Source organism: Channa argus, chromosome 5 (assembly GCF_033026475.1).
Source record: "Channa argus isolate prfri chromosome 5, Channa argus male v1.0, whole genome shotgun sequence".
NCBI lineage: Eukaryota > Metazoa > Chordata > Actinopteri > Anabantiformes > Channidae > Channa > Channa argus.
The window spans coordinates 11,157,211-11,175,448 of NC_090201.1; the positions used below are offsets into that span (position 1 = coordinate 11,157,211).

Below are 18,238 nucleotides of genomic sequence, written 5' to 3' on the forward strand. Positions count from 1 at the left end.
ACAAATTCTGGGGGGGGGGGGGGGTACTTAGCAGCCACACTTGGCATCAGCGACTTGCTACAGGAAGCAGCCTCATTGAAATATCAGAATATTTGCTGGATAATACAGGATTTGTGTGTGTTTTCATTAGAAATCAAAAAAATCATGTTTCAGATTCAAACGTATTTATGTTTTATTCAGTTGAATAAAGCCTTTATTAATAAATTAATAGGGCGGCTTCACGGACCACAGGTTCGATCCGTCGAAGCGTCCAAGACACTGAACCCCAAGTTGCTCCCGCTAGGTCAAGTGAGCGCCCTGCATGGCAGCCACCACCATCAGTGTGTGAGTGTGAATAGGTGAATGAGAAGCAACATTGTAAAGCGCTTTGGATGAAAGCTCTATATAAGCGGCCATTTTAATGAGTTTTGGATTTTGGTGTAAATCAGGAGTTCAAGATTAGAGTGAAAACTGGTTTTGCCTTGACTTAGTACAAACTCTCACTGGGCGATAACTGCTGTCTCTGTCATTTAGACAAATCTGTCTTCAGTAGGGATAGCAGTCCAAAGGGATGGACATTTCGTTTTAACCTTTTAGTTGCAGTTATATTAGCTTCTACAGGTTTATAGTTGCAGTTAATTTTTTGTTACTTGATTTTTGTTATTGTATTTTAGTCTGTAATGCTTTAGTCTAATTTCTGTCCTGTATTTTAAGGATTTGTATCTTTTTAGATGTTTTGTGCAGATAATGTCTTCCATTGGGGTTAGTGGCAACGGCTGGTTATGTGTCTCACACACAAACAAAGGGGATTTGCTGGGCAGAGATGTTAATTTGACAGACCATGTTTAAAATGTTAAAGGAAATTACAAATTAAAGAATAAACAAAACACAACCTGTTCTTATGTTTAGGTTTGTGTTAAGCTAATACAGTCTAAATTAATGACCCTTTCAAAGTTTTCCCTTTCTATGTGTTTACAGGTGGATACAAGATGGATGTAACAGGAGTACATCATATTAACACTTTATTCGCAAACACACAAAATATTCACTCAGCTGAGAGGATATTATTTAGAATGGTCAGAAACAACAGGAACCAACATAGCACAGGTCTGTCACGAACGGGAAACTGCTAGAACACCAGTGTGACTGTCTAAGTTTTACGTTGTTATTGACTGAAAAGCTGACATCCATGAAAGAAGCCCCTGCTCCAAAACTGACACCTTCAAGCTCAAAGGAATAACAAAGGAAGATTAAGGACCGAAAGAGACAAAGATTGGGTTGTTGAGTAAAAGTAAGGCCTTCAGCTCCAAGAACACTGTACCCACTGTTAACCACAGTAGAGCAAGTTCATTCTCTGATGTGTTTTGCTGCCAGTGGACCTGGTGCATCAAATAATGAAGCAGGAGGATTACCTCAAAATATCAGCTGGAAGGTTGAAACTTGTGTGTTCCAACAGGACAATGACTGCAAACACACGTCAGAGCTGGCTGGGCAATGAATAAAACAGGCTGACATTAATCGTAGGAATGACCTATGCAAAGTCCTGACTTCAAACATTTCATAGATATGTGAACTGTCCTTAAAAGTAAGGTCAGTTTAATCGTGCTCATCCAATTATGTCAATAAAAGCCGTGAAACATTTCCAAAAGGGTTTTCCCTTTTGGAAATGCTCTTTGCACCCAATGTGCACATCTTTTAATAAAAATGTACTGTATGTTGTACAATCCTTTTACAATAATTGAAAGCCCAATAATGTCGTTGTCATACAATGAGTGTATGTAAACCACAACTGTTTTTTTTAATTTTTTTTTTAAATCTCAGTTTTAATTTCTATGTAAAACGAAAAATTATTCAAAGGTTCCGTCCTTTCTTCAAGTGCGTGGCCCAATCTGCTACCCACAATGAAACATTTATAGAACCAGCCCTTAGCAGAAAGTTCTTTAACCAGTTGCTGAGGCAGGGTGACAGTAATTAGCCTAATGTCCACTCATCTGTCTTTCAACCTATTATTTAGTTTTTAAGGCTTTTGCTAGTTGACAAAAAACTAAAAAAAACTATCAAAAGATTTTTTATTAATTAATTAATTATTGTTTATTTTTTTATTAAGTTTTTTACTCATTCTGACAAAATAGCATTATAGTATGAATAAGGTACATATTAAAGAACATAGTTTTAAATATAGACTGTGGTGAGAGGGGCTAAACCAAACATCATAACAGACAATGAAATCAAAGGTTAAACCAGAGCCTGCAGCCAAACTAACTTTAATGTGTCTCCTCTATTCACAGAGGAGGTGCAGTCATGAAACACCTGCTCTCTGTGGACTCACCATTTTACCAGTGGCTCACCATTCATAGCAGAGCATTGCAATAATGTTTTAAAACAACTCAACTTCAAAATTGTTTGACAGCTTGTGGTTTCATTGTCACATAATTGGTTTTCCTTTATTGATTATTTAATTTTAACATAGCCCCTACTGAAATCAGTGGCCACTGATGGTGGCCTTTACCCATGTGGCCAGAGGTGATAATTACTGGATAATGCTCAGGTGGAGAACAGTCAGCTGTGAACTGACTTGGCATAGTCACATAGCAACACTGAAATCTACTGTTCATACGACATCATAAAGCGACTATAGTAATTAAACCTTTGCATGTGCTGAATGTGTAAAGTAGATGTTTATTTCTTTGTTTCTGGATCAACAAAACAGTGCTTTTTTTTACCATTGCAGGCTTGCTCACTTGATAAAGGGGGGCTTGAATTTTGGTGCAGTAGAATAATAAAAGGATAATACTCATCATCTTAAGCCAAAAACAATCTCGCAGCAACTAAATGTAGCTGCAAGGCTTTTAATATGAAAACAAGATCACATACCACGACCTCCCTTCACTAATTATCAGTGAGTTGTACAAATATATTGTACATCTGGAACACCTCTAACTACATTCCAATTCAAAGCTTCCAAAATCAGTAATAATTCTTATTATTTACTATTAAAAAAGCTGTCAGTCAGATTTCCCAAGTTGTATTGTTTGTTAGATTATTTTCTCATTATTTTTCTAAATCTTTAATGTTTATTTTACTACAAATTCTCTGTACTATTAGTGGATCGGTTCTACTCAATTATTTTACTGAGATGATTTATTTGAATTTTCTCTGGACTTTATAAATACAGTTTATTATTATTATTATCATTATTATTCATTAGATATGTGCAGGTGTGGTTTCATTACACTTAGTTAACAGTGGCTTGGTGAAATAATGAAAGGACTTTCGAACTGACATTCAGAGTAATTCCTGTATGGACATTTATGAATTCATATTGTTTTCAGAGGAAAATAGCACAGGAAAGAACAAGTGCGTGGTTGAACCAGAACTCTTCTAACATCTCAGACAACTCAGAGCAAAGATCGCCTTTGTCATCAAGATTTAATTCTGAAACAACTTTGTCTTTCTACTTAACATCAGTGGTTCAAGGGAAACTGCATTTGCCAGCCACGCCAGCTCAAAACAACATTTTGTTCAGTATCTGCTGCAGCGTAAGTAAGACCTATAGATGGTTTGGTCTATCCACCGACGGAATTTAGACACAGCCGTGTATACTCCTGGAAACTTAGCATCTCCGCACCCATTGCCCCAGGAGACCACTCCATAGACTCGGCCCCCACACACCAGGGGCCCGCCAGAGTCTCCCTGCAAGGACAAGACCACACCCTGTATCAGTTACCATGACACAATGTGCCTCATTGAACACATTTTAGTTTCAGACTTGCTGATTTGCCGTGAAGGTGCTGAGTTCTTGATCAGGGTTAAAGGATACACAGCCATGTCATATCACTTCTTCAAGCAAAGCACAGAAAAACTCTAAAGTCAGTTTTAACTTAAAGCACAATTACATCTCTTTCCCAAAATATGATGTTTTCCACAGTAAATGTTTTGCTGTCATTTGTCCAAAGAAATAAAAATTAATGTTTGTCGCAAAAAGTATCCCTCTCACTCCTAGTTAGTTTCTATGACACAACATAACAGCATTTCACACTTTTTTAAGCCACATTTCAGCAAACAATTAAGTACAGTTGTCTACAATTTCAACAATTCTCTGAATTTTGTCCTTTGGACCAACAGATTTGTTGCTTCTCAGTAAAACAATATTTTAAGCAATCAATGTTCACATCAACTACACTTTATTTAATGCAACTATGAAACAGTGTCAAGTCTTAATTGTTATGTATTTCTCTTCTTCTGGGAGCTAATCCTTGGAAATGAGAGAGGAGTGGTGAGACATGGCTCGTTGAACAATGTAATTGTGAAGGACAAGATCGGTTTTCACCACTCATGTCATCAAACAATGGTTTGATGTTCCTACCATCATACACGCCTATTTTGAATCCGATCAAACAATTAAAGCTTCAAGTATTTTTGGGTATGTCGTTACAAGTTTCTCACACCTTACGCCTGGTAGATCTTCTCAAGGTCCATCAGGAAGTGTCTGTGATCTGCCATCTTTAGGTCTCTCCTCAGAGGTTCTGTGAGGTTTAAATCTGGGCACTAAAAGTCAGAAACTTGTCCTGAATGCATTCCAGCATTGTTTTGTTGTCGTATGCTAAAAGTGGAGTTTTTTGTTTTCTCTCTCTCTCTCTCTCTGTCTGTCTCTCTCTCTCTCTCTCTCTCTCTGTGTTTTGGCTGTATTTATCCTTCCAACTATGACCAGTCTTATTTTGCCTGCTGCTGGAAACTATACCACAGACACTTTTTGGAAATGTTGTTTTCTTATTTTATGTTTTTTGTAATATTATAGTACATTTACTGTAATATACGATGCTGTGCAAACGTGTTTTTTCCCTCTTTTTTACAATTTTAAGCAATTATACTTGTGTATATTATGAGGAAATAAAACAGTTTCCACACATCGCTGCAAATGTAAGTTCTCCATTGTGCTACTTACAGCACCTGTAACTCACACAGTGTTAATGGAACATTTAATTTCGATAGAAATGATTAATTCCCTGCCATTTAGATGCACTATTGAAACATGAGCTAAAGGTTTTGAATGAGCTTGATCATTTTACTGATGAACTACAGAGTTATGCTGTGTATCTAGTGTTTTGACAAATGCATATTAAGCTTTGAAAATGATAGTGATATTTGAACAAATGAGTTAAATCTACAGAGGAAAACTGTGATATAATCTAGTGATATATTACAAATGATATTTCCTTCAGTCCTGCTGCTATTTTGGGATTGCTTTTTTGTCTTCATCAACTATCATAACTAATAAAGGTCCTGAGTGTGGACTGCCATGTCAGCTTAATAAAAGCTTGTAGGTGACATAACACTGACATGATGAACCATATACTCATACTTTCAGGGGGATGAACTTCCCAAACAGTGTTATTGTTTAGCTCTAATGTGAGCTGATGAAAAGAAGATGACCTTGCGCTATTTGATATAGACTGGGAACCATGGGGTAGCCTGGGAACCTTGGGGAATTTATTATTTGAAAAATTATTTGATGGCTGTTCAAAGATCTGATGATTACGGTTGTCACAAAAGAGGCCTGATTGGAAAGACACTAACACCCTTGTATCTCACAGCTAAAAGTGTTTAAATAATTGCTTGACCTTAATGAAAGAAGGTACACCTTGCATGCATCTTTTCCTCCAGTACTGTAGCCAGCACAGATCATGTTTGCAGTGATGTTTCCGTTGAAAGACTCGCTGCTGTTACACCTTGCAGCTGAAACAATGGGCACTGTGACCGTCCTCAGGATGAAGGGGGTCTGGCCTTCACCCAGATTGCTGTAGCCCCACCCAGACACCCGACACACCCGGCCTTCAACCACACCTGTCCCCTGCCTGGGAAGAGGCGCCAGTGACACGTATTTGTTCAGCACCATGGGGGCTCGCAACTGGAAGGAAAATCAGGACAGTTCCTTAATAGATGTGTGATAATATGAACATCTGAGTATTTTCTCAGTTAAAAAGGTGCCTTAATCAGTAGTTTCTATATTACAATAGAGCAAATAACCATATGTAATGTGAACACTCTTTTTGAACATTTTTTTGGTTTATGCTCAAAGCTGTTTTCTGCATAAACCCACTCCACTCTAACTGCCCAGAACCAAAGGGCAGGCAGATAAAGTTAGTGACTAACGGGTGAAGTCATTGGAGCATTTAAAAGCTAGAGGGCCCAATACTTCCAACAGGAGTAAAACAGACACAAACAGAGACATAATGTTGAAGTTCACTTGTCAGACAGCCTCAAACACAATTTACATTGCCTGTTTATGTTGCTCTATGTTTGCTTGAAGGCTTAATAGAAAACTGTTATAATGTATTAACCATATCAGCTTTATCAGATATAAGATGTCAGCTTGTTCCACAGCCCCAAATGGTCGACAAAATATTAAATGCCACTTTAAATCACATAATAGAATCAAAACCAAGATGCAAAAATAATAAAGGATTCAAAGTATATTTAACATGAATTTGATTGTGATTCTTGGCTTACTGCTTAGCATTGATTCATGGATACTATCAATTAGTGGAACACTCTAACGTTGAATGTTATCTGTATCAAGCAAGGCATAAAAGACAACTCTAGCACTTATAAAAATCTGCTTTGTGAAAAAATAATCCATGTCATCTTTTGTTTCTTCAGTACTAACCCTAATGAGCATTATGTCTGCATTGTTGGTGCGCTGGTTGTATAGGGGATGAGTGACCAGCCTGTGGGGTTTAGCGTATTGCTCAGTACCCTCAAAGGTGTTTACAATGTAGTCACCAGCCACTATCATCATGTGCTCTGCCCTAAAAGACAAAACAAGTATGAATCAGATAGTATATAATTAGGAAGGGATTTTCAGTGAGATACATCAACAATCATGGCTCATGTTTAGCCAGTTTGTCTGCCAGCGGACAATGGCCGACTGTCTGCAGACGGAGCTGACAGACTGTCTGCTGTCAGTATAACTGAAATTTCCTGGCCAATTTCCTGGATACAGACAAGATCACACACACACATCTCTCTCTCTCTTTCTCTCTCTCTCCCTCTTTCTCTGCCTTACACACACATGCACTGATAATGCGCCAAGGTCAGCTGACTCGTTCCCATCCATATGCTGTCTCACTCCCCAGTGACCTGTATGTTGATTTACTCTGTGTCATAATCAAGCAGAATTGTTTAGACATTTCTACCCTGTAGCAGAATAGTTGTTTGCTTTAAGGCATGTATTGGATCCATCTGCTCACAGTTGAAAATTATGCAAAGTGATTTTTTATACAGTGACATCTAGACGTCCATAGATACACAGAAGAATGTAATCGCAGGTGCAACTATTTTAGACACATTCTGAACTTTACCTTGAGAAACATTCAAACATAAGGTTGTATTATTAATTTTAAATATAGATTCAAAGGTAAGGTAATTGCTATGCATCTTTGGGTGTTGTCAGATGATCCAGTGACCACTAGTAAATTTAGAGGTTGTAGCAAATAGGCATAGATGAGCTCTGAATTAATGTCAGAAAGGTAACAAGTAATTAGCACTAAAACAAAGGTATGTCATCATCAAAAAAAGCATTGGACAATGAATACCAAAATTTTGTCCAGTCCATCGAATAATTCATGTTTTAGTCTAAACTAAAAAATGCACAAAATATTATTTCAGTCTGGACTGCAGACCACCTGACTAACTGACATGTGCATCCGTAGCACTATGCTACTAGTATGGCCAACAATTTTCAAACATCAATAAAAGCTTCCGCATGTGGACTTCATGAAAAAATGTTTGAGTTTTCACCCAATAACAACAAAAAGGATCAACAGTTTCTTAGTGACACCAACTGAGTTCTCTTACCCAATGTTACAGTGTGCTGCAGTGAGCACCCAGTACCTGTGAACCAGTGATCCACCACAGAAGTGTTGACCCCTGGTGCTCTGTAGCGATACAATATATTTGATGGAGTTTGGTGCAGCTGTGTAACCACCTACTATACGGCCCTGCATTAGTACACGGCCTATATGGAAACAAAAACATTGACAAGACAAGGAGAGAAATGAGCTGTGGCATTATTTATAATAGTTTTAAATATTGTGAAGCTTCTCAGTCATCCAAATCATGGGATATGATCAAGAGTAGTTGTATTTGTTACAAGTTTCTGCCTGCATCTGAAAAGCATCTTCAGTTCTGACTGACTGGTGGGGACAGTCATTCCATGTCAGTCTGATGAAGAGAGGTCATTAAATCCTCTTTCCCATCCCAAAAGAACTTCTAGTACCCCCACCTCACTCCTAACTCTGAAAGATCAGAGTGGGGGCTTTCCCTGCCTTAATCAACAATTCAACCACATTAGCTTTAGTCTCAACACCCAAACACATGATAGCAGCCAATGTGGTAGTCGAGTTTGGCTCTTTGCTGGAAATAGTTACAATTCCTTCCTTTGCCTGTGGTTGGAAATCTAAATTTGAATTTTTGATGATCACTGCTGAGAAGTTACCATGACCTAAAATGACCCTGTAAAACAGAAGAAAACTATTTTAAAAAAAGTTCTACATTTGGTGAAACATGCTTGTTCATTTTCTTGCTATATGAGAAATGTAAAGCTACAGCGAGGAGCTGATTATTTAGTTTAGCACAAACACAGGAAACAGGAAACACCTGGGTGACAGTTACAAAACCTGCCAACACTTCTAAACTTCACTAATTGCAATGGTATATTTAATTTGTTTAATCGGTACAAACATAAACATTCAAGTATTAAAATGACTATTTGCTACTTTAAGCGCTCGACTATTTCTTAGCTGGGACCAGTTGCCAGGCAACAAGTTACGACTGAGGTGGGTACTGCTCCCAGCCAAGAAACAGTCTGGCAAATAACCCACTGTAAAATAATAAATTATTATTTTTACACTTTGCTTTTGTGCAGGACATGATATAAAGGGTTAATTAGTGGGCTTAGAAGGTGCTGGTTGGCAGGTTTTGTACAGAGCTAGCTGTTTCCACAATCTTCCAGCTTTTATAATAACTCAGCTCATTTCATGTTTAGTATAAGAGTAATGTGAATGTATCTCTTAAACAGCACTGTTTCTCTAAAAAAGGGGGATCTGCTGGCTACCCTGACTGCAAGTCTTAGTCTTTTAGTTCACAAAATTGAAAAACATGTACTCACTGTTTACAGTCGTGAGATCCAGCAGCACTACACATAAACCCACAAGCAGGTTCATCACAGCTGTTGAAATTGTGACCTGTTCTCCTAAATCATACCAGCATCTGAACTACTGCAGCGAGACAAACAGTGTGTCTGACAGCCCAGCCTGTGCATCCGCTCGTCTCCAGAAACATAAGAAGTCATTATCACATAGACCTTTATCCTCAAGTTTCCTCAAGTTTCCTCTAGTCAAAAAAAAAGTTCATCATGAAACACCAGGGCTCCACACTGTAGCATTGATTGAGGAGGAAAGAGGGGAGAGACAGGAACAAAGTTCACCTTCAAAACCTGCCCAGCACCCCCCTGCCATCCCACCACTATCACAACTCCTGCTCCTGACCCTCCTGACTTGTCGAAAGGCTGTACATCGTTGCCATGGCAACACACAGTACTGCGCTGAACAAGTTCATCTATACTGTATCAGCACGCTCAGTCTGTGTCATCATGCAGGCTTATCCGTGCTGAAACATTTCAATAGCCCACTGTGTGTGTATGTGTGTGTGACAGAGAGAGAGTATTAGTGAGTAGCTTTGTTTTGTAGCTTAGGGGATATTCACATCTGAGTCAAGACAACCAAGAGGTAATTTATGCAGTCAAGAAGTGTTTCTCTGTATGAGTATGAATCACCAGTCATCATCAAATCTGTGTCAGCCATGATAATAAGTCATTATCATCAGCGTGATCATCATCATTATCATCAGCTGAAGCAGCAGCCTTCTGGCAAGCTAGCATCATCCACAGCATGGGAGGAGAATCTCGCCTGACCTCCTCTTGTCCCACTTTTAGAGCAAGCTGAATAATTGATGCTTCACTGAGTAGAATGGGAGAGACTGCTTTGTGTGGCCTCCCACCATCAGGTGTTTCCCGGACCAACAGTAACCCGACTTCACGTACCTTCATCTTCATACAAACCATATACAAAATGCATGCTAGAAAATACAGACACAAATTAAAATGGTCAGTTCAACCTAGATACAACAAACATATTTACTCATTTACAATAGTCTGATGTGTCCATGCAGATTATTATTTGAATTTGTACATATTTATTTGCATGTATTTCTTTCTTTTGATTAGGATTTATATATATATATATATATATATATATATATATATACACACACACATTTATAGCTGTCAATATTTTAATATTGACATCTGGATTTTTAGAGGGATGGTTTTTTATTATGGTAAATATGTAAACTCACTTTGTTGAAAATTGACATGACTCTCACGTTACATTTAGCCCATAGTTCCCTGTCAACACTTATTGCATGTAACTCCACATAAAGCCAAAGTTGGTCATTTGAATTATTTTTTGTACCACTTCACATTGTGCCTTTGGAAATAATTTTTTGTGAGGCACGGGTCACATCAGCTGATTCACTGACACTATTAGAGTGTTATTATTAATCACAGTAATTCTAAACCACACCTCCAATCTTGTTTCATTGATTGGACTACAGGTTTGTAACACCTGACTACAGTTGGCATTTAGTGACATCAGAAGGTTTGTGTAGCCATGACTTTTTCCACTATAACTTTGATAAGTGTGTTCAATTAAAACAAGGAAGAACATGACCATCTTTTATCAACTTATAAATATTGCGTTTATTGATATTTGTGACTTTGAGAATCATCAGTTCAAATGACCTATTTGTACAGAAAATCAGGAAATTGCCTGACTTTCAATGCCAGAACGTTATCTTGCAATTGAACATGTGAGTACAACAAATGCTCAACCACTCTTACTCTCACTTAAGGTTAACTGGACATCTGACAAAAAGTATTTCCTTATTCAAATAAAGACTAAATACTGTTCCTGCTCTGTGTAGATTTCATAGTCAGACAATATACCATCTTTTGTCCAGCCCTGTCTAACATGACTGAGTGCATCAACCATGTGTCTGGAGAGTATATTCTATTATTTCGCTGGCTTGTTGGGTTTCATCTCTGTTAAGCTCCATTTTATCTCCACAACTGGACAATAGGCCCAATCTGTGAGAACAAGGCTCTTAGAAAGAGTGGTGCAATGAAAGACGAAGGCTGTGTTTTTTGGTTAGTGTTTTTTTTTCCTGTACTAGGTCAGACTCCGCTTTCTCTGTGTGAGAGAGATGCTTAGATATTTGGAAGACAATGGCAGGGAACAATAAGAGTAACAGGTATAGTTACAGTATAAAAGACGCCTAAGGGTTCCCAAGCCTTACTGTAAGTACCGGTATGAGAGGACTGTGGGAGAGTGTGTGTGCCAGTGTGTGGATGCGGGACTTGGGACTGTTTTCTTACTTGACTCTTGATAAGGTGAGACAAGCTTGTATGAGACTTATTTCAGTTTGACTATGTAATGCAATAATAATAATAATAATGAATAACAAAACAAGCTAAGTGTTGTTCTAAATGTGCACTTTTCTTCTTATGACACTAACATTTAAATGTGACATTTTACCAATGTGTTTTTCGGTAGCTCCTAAGATGAACTTGGCTCCATCTTGTCACCTCTCATTGCTCCTTTTGCTTAGTATAAGCCTTACAGGTGAGGAACAAAGGTATCTGTAGGTACATTTACACAGTGTCTTTATACATTTTAAACCTTTAGTCATACATGACTAAGTCCATGTTTAAGTAACCACTTACATTTTTTTGAGCTAATTTTATGTTACTGAATTGACCAAACTGTGTTTATGATTACAGTTTTTGATATGAGCATCTTTGTCTTCCTGTGTCTAACGCTCTCTTTGGTTTTTAGCTGTGCATAGCGCCAGAATCATCGGAGGTTCTGAGGTAACCCCGTACTCCATCAAGTACCAAGCCTCCATCCTGTACTTGAACACCCATTTCTGTGGAGGCACGCTCATACACCAACAGTGGGTGGCGTCTGCCGCCCACTGCTGGAGACCGTAAGTTACTGCAGTTACTAAACTGCACCAACTTCTATGTGACTTTGAAAGTGCTGTTTGTTGCCAGATAAAAAGTTCATGGACAAACACTCTGACCTTTGCCTCTTTTTGTGCAATTGTAGGAATCACCTAATTCAAGTTGTCCTGAGTGAGCATAACATCAACAAGGTGGAGGGCTTTGAGCAGGTGTTCAATGTCACTTTAATTGTCAGGCACTACCAGTTCCAGTACTGGACATTTGATAATGATATCATGCTGCTTAAGGTAAAGAATCTGTGAAACATATCACAAAGTATTGTATTTTGATGCAGCTTATGATTAGATTTTGATGCTGGTACTAATATTAATCACTGTAGAAGGTACACAGTGATAGGTCAGTGACATGCAACAAAACACTATAAAAACTATAGTAAATATGTCATTAAATTAAGGATTCAAACGTACAAAATGTTTACTGTATAGATGTAACAATACTAAATTATGTTTTGTTTCTTGTTTCAATGTCAAAAAGGTGTAATAATGGTTAACACAGATGCTATTCATAAAATGTAAAGATGGTGTTTAGGTAAATGATCAGTGCCTACAGACACTCAACATCAAGGTCACTCCAGTCATATAATTCTATATAAAGTTGGGGGACGACAAGTGGCAAAATAAAAAAAGGGAAGGATACTTTTTTCCTGCCAGGCAAATGGCCATATAGTGTAGGTCAACCATTTTATATAGTTTAGAGAAATGTTTTTTTCTTTTTAATTTACATGACTCTATAGACAGCAGTGTTTTAGAGTTATAACATTTGTTTCTCACATTATGCACGTGAAGCTCATGTCATGGTAATGTGAAAGAATAAAGAAATATTTAAAAAAAAATTTCATGACATATCAACAAAGTGGTCCATGCTGTATGGAATTACAAAAAACAGAAACAGCTTCTAGTACAATAATAATATTGAAGTAAGTAAATATACAGAAGAAAAAATGTATATGTAATAATCAAATTATCAATACAAGACACTTTCTTAAAGACCATGTATTATCCAAATACTCAAAAAAAGTAAAAGTATTAATTTTAAACAGCATTTTACAAAATATATGCGTGTTCTATACAAAAATAATGTTTTTGTTTGTTTTATAACATTCACTAGCAGAAGTTATAATAGTGCGGCAGTGATTCTGTAGGTAGAGTGGCCACCTACCGACCATATTGTCGGAGGTTCGAGCTCCACTCCTCCCAACCACAGCCGTGCAGTGCTGGTCCCAAGCCCGGTAGAAATTGGGGAGGGTTGAGTCAGGAAGGGCATCTGGTGTAAAAACTGTACCAAATCAACATGCGGAAAATGATCTGCTGTGGTGACCCTAAACTCAGTGCCAAAGGGACAAAGAAAAAAAGTAGCAGAAGTTATGTTTTGAACATCTGCATAAAGAATATATGTAAATATATAAAACTTACACTGCTACTTCAGTATTAGCACATTATGTCAACTGACTGAGGCATGTCTTCTCTTTGGGTCAGTTGGACCGTCCAGCTACCATCAATGCCAGAGTTGAGCCAGTCTCTTTGCCAAGCCCGGATACACCCCCCTTTGCCGAGCTTGCCTGGTGCACAGTCAGCGGCTGGGGCGTGACCTCCCTCACCAGCTACAGCCTGTCACCTGTACTAAGGTCTGTGGATGTGGACATCTTCTCTAACTGCTGGTACTACTATTACTTCAAGATCACAGACAATATGCTCTGTGCCGGCTCACTGTTTGGTGGGAAAGACTCTTGTCAGGTGAGGCACAAAGTTGTGTGTATGTGCATTCGAGATGAAGATTTTCTCATAGTAACTGATAATGAAAAGCTTCCAGTTAATACTTACTGTAAGAGCCTGGTGTAACATACAACATTTTTGGACATCATTTTACGGTTCAAATTAGAGGTGATCACCATTATGATGATGTGTAACGTTATGGAGGAGGATGGTACAGTGTTATGCACTATTGAAATAAGTCCCACCAGCCCCACCACCTAAATTAGAAACATACTAAAACTTGTTAGTATTCTCAAATTCATAGGCAAAACAATTCATCTGAGTAACAGATTTTTTGGTAACACTTCATCAATTGATCTTCTTAATGTCACTGACACAGTATTACAACCTTAACAAGGCAACACAATTTCCCTATGGGATAAATACAGTTGTTGAATCTTGAATCTTAACAACATTAGAAAATCTGTTAGCAACATTTATTTGGTGGCTCTGGTAACCTGGCTATAGTTCTTTCAAAGCTAATTATGCAAACCAAATGTGCTACATGCTGATATTGTTAATGTGTTGTTTGATGGTGGGCACACACTGTGATGTACCTTTGCCAGCTGAGAAGTGAAGTAGCAGATCAGAAAAAACAAAACAAAATGCTGTGTATAAATAGAATTACAACCCGACACTGTAGTGTCGGGTTATAATTCTCTCAAGAGAATAGTCACTAGCAGCAAGCTGTTAGACATTACTCATAGTCCTCAGATATGAATATAAAAATCATTTCAATGCAGCTTTAAATATTTTTTTTGCATGAAATCAAACAAAATGCCAGTGTGAATAAAAACTTTTTTGTTCTCAGGGTGACTCGGGAGGACCTCTTGTCTGTAACGGTAAATTTGAGGGTATTGTATCTTGGGGCATCGGCTGTGCCTATTCTTACTACCCTGGCGTCTACACCAAGGTCAGAAACTACCTCGGATGGATCAGCTGGGTCACCCAGAACAGCTAAATCCAATAACAAGCTCACCTAGTGTGGACTAGTGTGAAGATGAAGCATGGATCTTAAGGGACCCAAAGGCCTTAGTGGATGCTTTTATTGTCTTTTATACAGTGATTTTTATATAAAAACAAATCTGTTTGCTACAAATACAAAGTGAACTCATCAAAGCACACACACAGGTAAAAATACACATTTCCCCCACTTTTTAAGTATCACCTGAGAGAGAAGACTCAGGTCATTAGAAAAAATAAACTTCTTACCTCTAAAGTTTTACAAATGCACTTTGTATTTTATAGTTATTATAGTTCTACTGTGTTTGCTCTTAATGTTTTCCTTAACTGATGCAAAACCAGGCCACAGATTTTAGACCAAACCCATTTTGGTCTTTGACACCTCACTGAGCTCAAAACTCAAAATATAACAATAAAGGTACCTATTTTCAGACTGTCTCCTATGTTTTTGTTGACTACAACCCGATTCTGGTTTAGATAACTGGACATTCGTACCTTTAACAACATGTCTGTCATGGCAGCAACAAAATCACCTCCCATTGCCAAAATCATGTTGACAGCCTAGTGATTGGTTGTTGACTTCACCCTCTCGCCCTTCCCCCTGTGCCATTCACATTTAAGGCCAAGTTACAATAGACTTTTTTACTGACTTAAAAAACCAAGAGGAAGAATGGACAAAAACAACCTCAGTGAAAATCTGATGCATATTCAGGGGCAGGTCTCCAGACAGTTGTCCAAAGAAACTGTCAAGAAGCTGATCCACCAGTCTCACGAGGCAAAGAAGCAAGCCTACTGTCCTTACAGCAACTTCAGAGTGGGAGCTGCTCTTCTGACTTTTGACAACTTTGTGTTTACAGGTACATGCAAAACTTAGCATCTGGACCTTTGGACTGGATGATAGGTATGAGGGCTATAATTTAGGTTTAGAATTCAAATACATCTGCTTTTTGTGTGGTTGTGTTCGAGTTAGTTTTGTTCTCGCTGCTTTGTTGTTGTCCGTGGTGACCAAACATGTGCAGGTATAAACACAATTTCATTAGTCTGATCATTCGGGTTTTTGCTTTCTTCTCAAATCAGCAACTCAGATCAGCATTTAATTATGTTCTCCAATGTTAATGATTACCAGGCAACAGAGAGTTCTGGACTCAGAGAAAAGCCCATGGTAATTTTAGCATGTCTCTCTACTGTATGCTGCCAATGAATCTTTTTCATCCAAGTGGTTGAATAAAATCACTTTTCTCTCATATTTTTTCCATTAAAATTTTTCTGTGAACTAAAGTTACATATTTTACATTTGCATCAGCTGCCTTAACAGTATAACAATATATACTGACAGAAACGTCAAATCATTGTCAACAGTATGACAAAGAAATGACAGTCTGGTCCATGGACGGCACTAAGAGCAGCAAGTCACGTGGCCCTCAGCACAAATGTTTGAGTTGGGGGGAGGCAAACTACTGTGAGTGCAAACAATCACTGACTAAAACTCTCTGACCAGGACAGACAAAATAAATAAACAACCTTTAGATATAGAAAACGACATTTTTCGCAACTCCAATGAATTTTTTTTTAAAATTATCTGAAAGTTTCACTTAAGCTGCATTTATGTCCCTGGCAGGTTGCAATGTGGAAAACGCATGCTACAACCTGGGTATCTGTGCTGAAAGGAATGCTATCTCCAAGGCCATTTCAGAAGGCTCCAGAACTTTCAAGGCCATTGCAATCGCCAGGTAACATTCATCTCGACTAGCATAGGCAAGAATCTGAAAAGTGCCCTGCATTCTGCCTTGCACAATTATCAGTCCTCCTTTAATGATTCATGACTCACTTTAACTCATTTTTGCACATTATTAACGCAAAGTCAAATGCCCTCCATTATATCTTGCTTTAAAGCACTTATGACAAATAATTTGAGACACTGGGCTATTATATAGGTGGATATCATTGGATTTAGGGTAATTACAGAAAGCAGTGGCTGAATCCTTTAGTATGACATCAGTCCTTAATATTAAAAGGGTTACAACAAGGGAGTTCATAAAATACTGATCCTTTATCTGAACTAAGCTTTTCCCCCAATATTCACTGCAGTGACCTGAATGACGAGTTTATCTCCCCATGTGGTGGCTGCCGGCAGTTCATGAGAGAGGTAATACCTGTTCATCTTGTATTAGTGTCATTTATTTAAAAGCAGTTTCGACTTAGCTGTGTATGTCTTGCAGTATAAAGTGTCCAGTTTAGGACAGAGTAAATGTTTTCTCTCAAGGAGGGTTTGCTACTACAATGATGACGGTGACCCATGTTTTCACTGCTTTTTGTAACATAGCAGGTGCTGTTTCTTATTAGTGTCCAGTGATTTTGAATATCATTTGTGCTGTTAGTAACATAATCTTACATATAAGGTGAATTCTGCATGGAATTAGCTGCTAGAATTTACTTCTTTTGTTTTTCTCCATTTCATTCAGTTTGGTTTAAACTGGGATGTGTACCTGTCAAAGCCTGATGGATCATACGTGAAGATGACTGTGGAGGAACTGCTGCCAGTGTCCTTTGGCCCCGAGGAGGTGTCCATAAAGAAAGTGTTTGACATTTCTATTGACTACTGAGCCTGTATGCCAGTACAAAACAAATGCTGCTCTTTGGCCTGCCATGACATGTACTGTGTTTTAAAGCACATGCCGGACATGTTTTCATGTTAAAAAGTAGTTATAATTACAGTAAATATTTGTTCTTATATAATCTGCAAACACATATTTTTCAGGTATTTAAATTTAAGTACTGCAACTTATGTAATGTAACATGAATAAACACAGTGTTGCTAATTGAGAGACTTTCACAGAGCGTTAATTACCATAATTATGTTTTGTTTTATATAAAAATATTTATTATTCAAAGAGGAAGGACAGAAGTTACATATATAGGTCAAACTAATCCATACGTTTTTGTAAATTACCTGTTAAAAGCACTTTTCTTTTAATGAGTTCCACTTTATTCCCTACCAGTAGATATGGACATACAACAACTTTAAAGAAGAAAAAAATGTCTCGAGTTACAATATATTGCAAATATTTTCTCAGCAGGTAATTATTCAATTACAGTTATTAAGTCATGAGTCTGAAGGGGTGAAACATTTACATTGCCAGTGCAAATTCAGGTGTAATTTAATATTTATTAGTGAGTTCAGGTCTACTTATTTCATGCAGTAAGAGTTACAGTAGTCTGGGGGTTCAGACAAAAAGGGCAAAAAAATAAGGTCGAGTTTATCATTTCCGCCTGATTCAGACAAATGACTAGAGCTTAACAATCACTAAAAATTTACCCAAAAACAAAGCAACTGTACAGACAAAAAGGCAGATTTCTATCTTCTGGGTACCTCTTAGCCATAATGATATTGAGTCCCGTCCAT

General features: G+C 37.8%; 3 protein-coding genes across 5 annotated transcripts; 2 read left to right on the top strand and 1 right to left on the bottom strand.

Annotated features, from left to right (window-relative positions):
* Positions 1 to 138: 138 nt before the first annotated feature.
* On the bottom strand, positions 139 to 10,080 carry LOC137128053 (trypsin-like). The gene is made up of 5 exons (XM_067505731.1): positions 9,149 to 10,080; positions 7,837 to 7,996; positions 6,647 to 6,788; positions 5,621 to 5,887; positions 139 to 3,672 (listed from the first exon to the last, which is right to left on the bottom strand). The coding sequence occupies exons 1-5, from the start codon at positions 9,201 to 9,203 to the stop codon at positions 3,502 to 3,504; spliced, it is 795 nt and encodes a 264-aa protein (XP_067361832.1). The 5' UTR covers positions 9,204 to 10,080; the 3' UTR covers positions 139 to 3,501.
* A 1,274-nt stretch (positions 10,081 to 11,354) lies between these two features.
* LOC137126963 (trypsin-like) lies at positions 11,355 to 15,426 on the top strand. The gene is made up of 6 exons (XM_067503186.1): positions 11,355 to 11,488; positions 11,652 to 11,720; positions 11,934 to 12,084; positions 12,207 to 12,348; positions 13,597 to 13,854; positions 14,684 to 15,426. The coding sequence occupies exons 2-6, from the start codon at positions 11,660 to 11,662 to the stop codon at positions 14,831 to 14,833; spliced, it is 762 nt and encodes a 253-aa protein (XP_067359287.1). The 5' UTR covers positions 11,355 to 11,488; positions 11,652 to 11,659; the 3' UTR covers positions 14,834 to 15,426.
* Positions 15,427 to 15,470: 44 nt separating this feature from the next.
* cdab (cytidine deaminase b) lies at positions 15,471 to 17,658 on the top strand. Of its 3 annotated transcripts, none has more exons than XM_067503187.1 (5): positions 15,471 to 15,692; positions 16,172 to 16,294; positions 16,454 to 16,565; positions 16,924 to 16,981; positions 17,298 to 17,658. In XM_067503187.1, exons 1-5 carry the CDS (start codon positions 15,506 to 15,508, stop codon positions 17,436 to 17,438), a joined length of 621 nt encoding a protein of 206 aa, XP_067359288.1. In that variant the 5' UTR covers positions 15,471 to 15,505; the 3' UTR covers positions 17,439 to 17,658. The 3 variants fall into 3 exon arrangements, with proteins under 3 accessions (XP_067359288.1, XP_067359289.1, XP_067359290.1); XM_067503189.1 differs by having other exon boundaries at positions 15,552 to 15,692; positions 16,195 to 16,294; XM_067503188.1 differs by lacking the exon at positions 16,172 to 16,294.
* Positions 17,659 to 18,238: the final 580 nt, after the last annotated feature.

Excerpts from the sequence above, each read along its gene's own strand:
- LOC137126963 (XM_067503186.1), top strand. The coding sequence starts at position 11,660 with ATGAACTTGGCTCCATCTTGTCACCTCTCATTGCTCCTTTTGCTTAGT. Across the intron at positions 12,349-13,596 it reads ATGATATCATGCTGCTTAAG|TTGGACCGTCCAGCTACCAT; the intron begins GTAAAGAATCTG and ends TCTTTGGGTCAG. Across the intron at positions 13,855-14,683 it reads GTGGGAAAGACTCTTGTCAG|GGTGACTCGGGAGGACCTCT; the intron begins GTGAGGCACAAA and ends TTTTGTTCTCAG.
- cdab (XM_067503187.1), top strand. The coding sequence starts at position 15,506 with ATGGACAAAAACAACCTCAGTGAAAATCTGATGCATATTCAGGGGCAG. Across the intron at positions 15,693-16,171 it reads TGACAACTTTGTGTTTACAG|AAACGTCAAATCATTGTCAA; the intron begins GTACATGCAAAA and ends ATATACTGACAG. Across the intron at positions 16,295-16,453 it reads TTGGGGGGAGGCAAACTACT|GTTGCAATGTGGAAAACGCA; the intron begins GTGAGTGCAAAC and ends TGTCCCTGGCAG.
- LOC137128053 (XM_067505731.1), bottom strand. The coding sequence starts at position 9,203 with ATGAACCTGCTTGTGGGTTTATGTGTAGTGCTGCTGGATCTCACGACT. Across the intron at positions 6,789-7,836 it reads GCAGCACACTGTAACATTGG|GGCAGAGCACATGATGATAG; the intron begins GTAAGAGAACTC and ends TTTGTCTTTTAG. Across the intron at positions 5,888-6,646 it reads CAGACATAATGCTCATTAGG|TTGCGAGCCCCCATGGTGCT; the intron begins GTTAGTACTGAA and ends TTTTCCTTCCAG.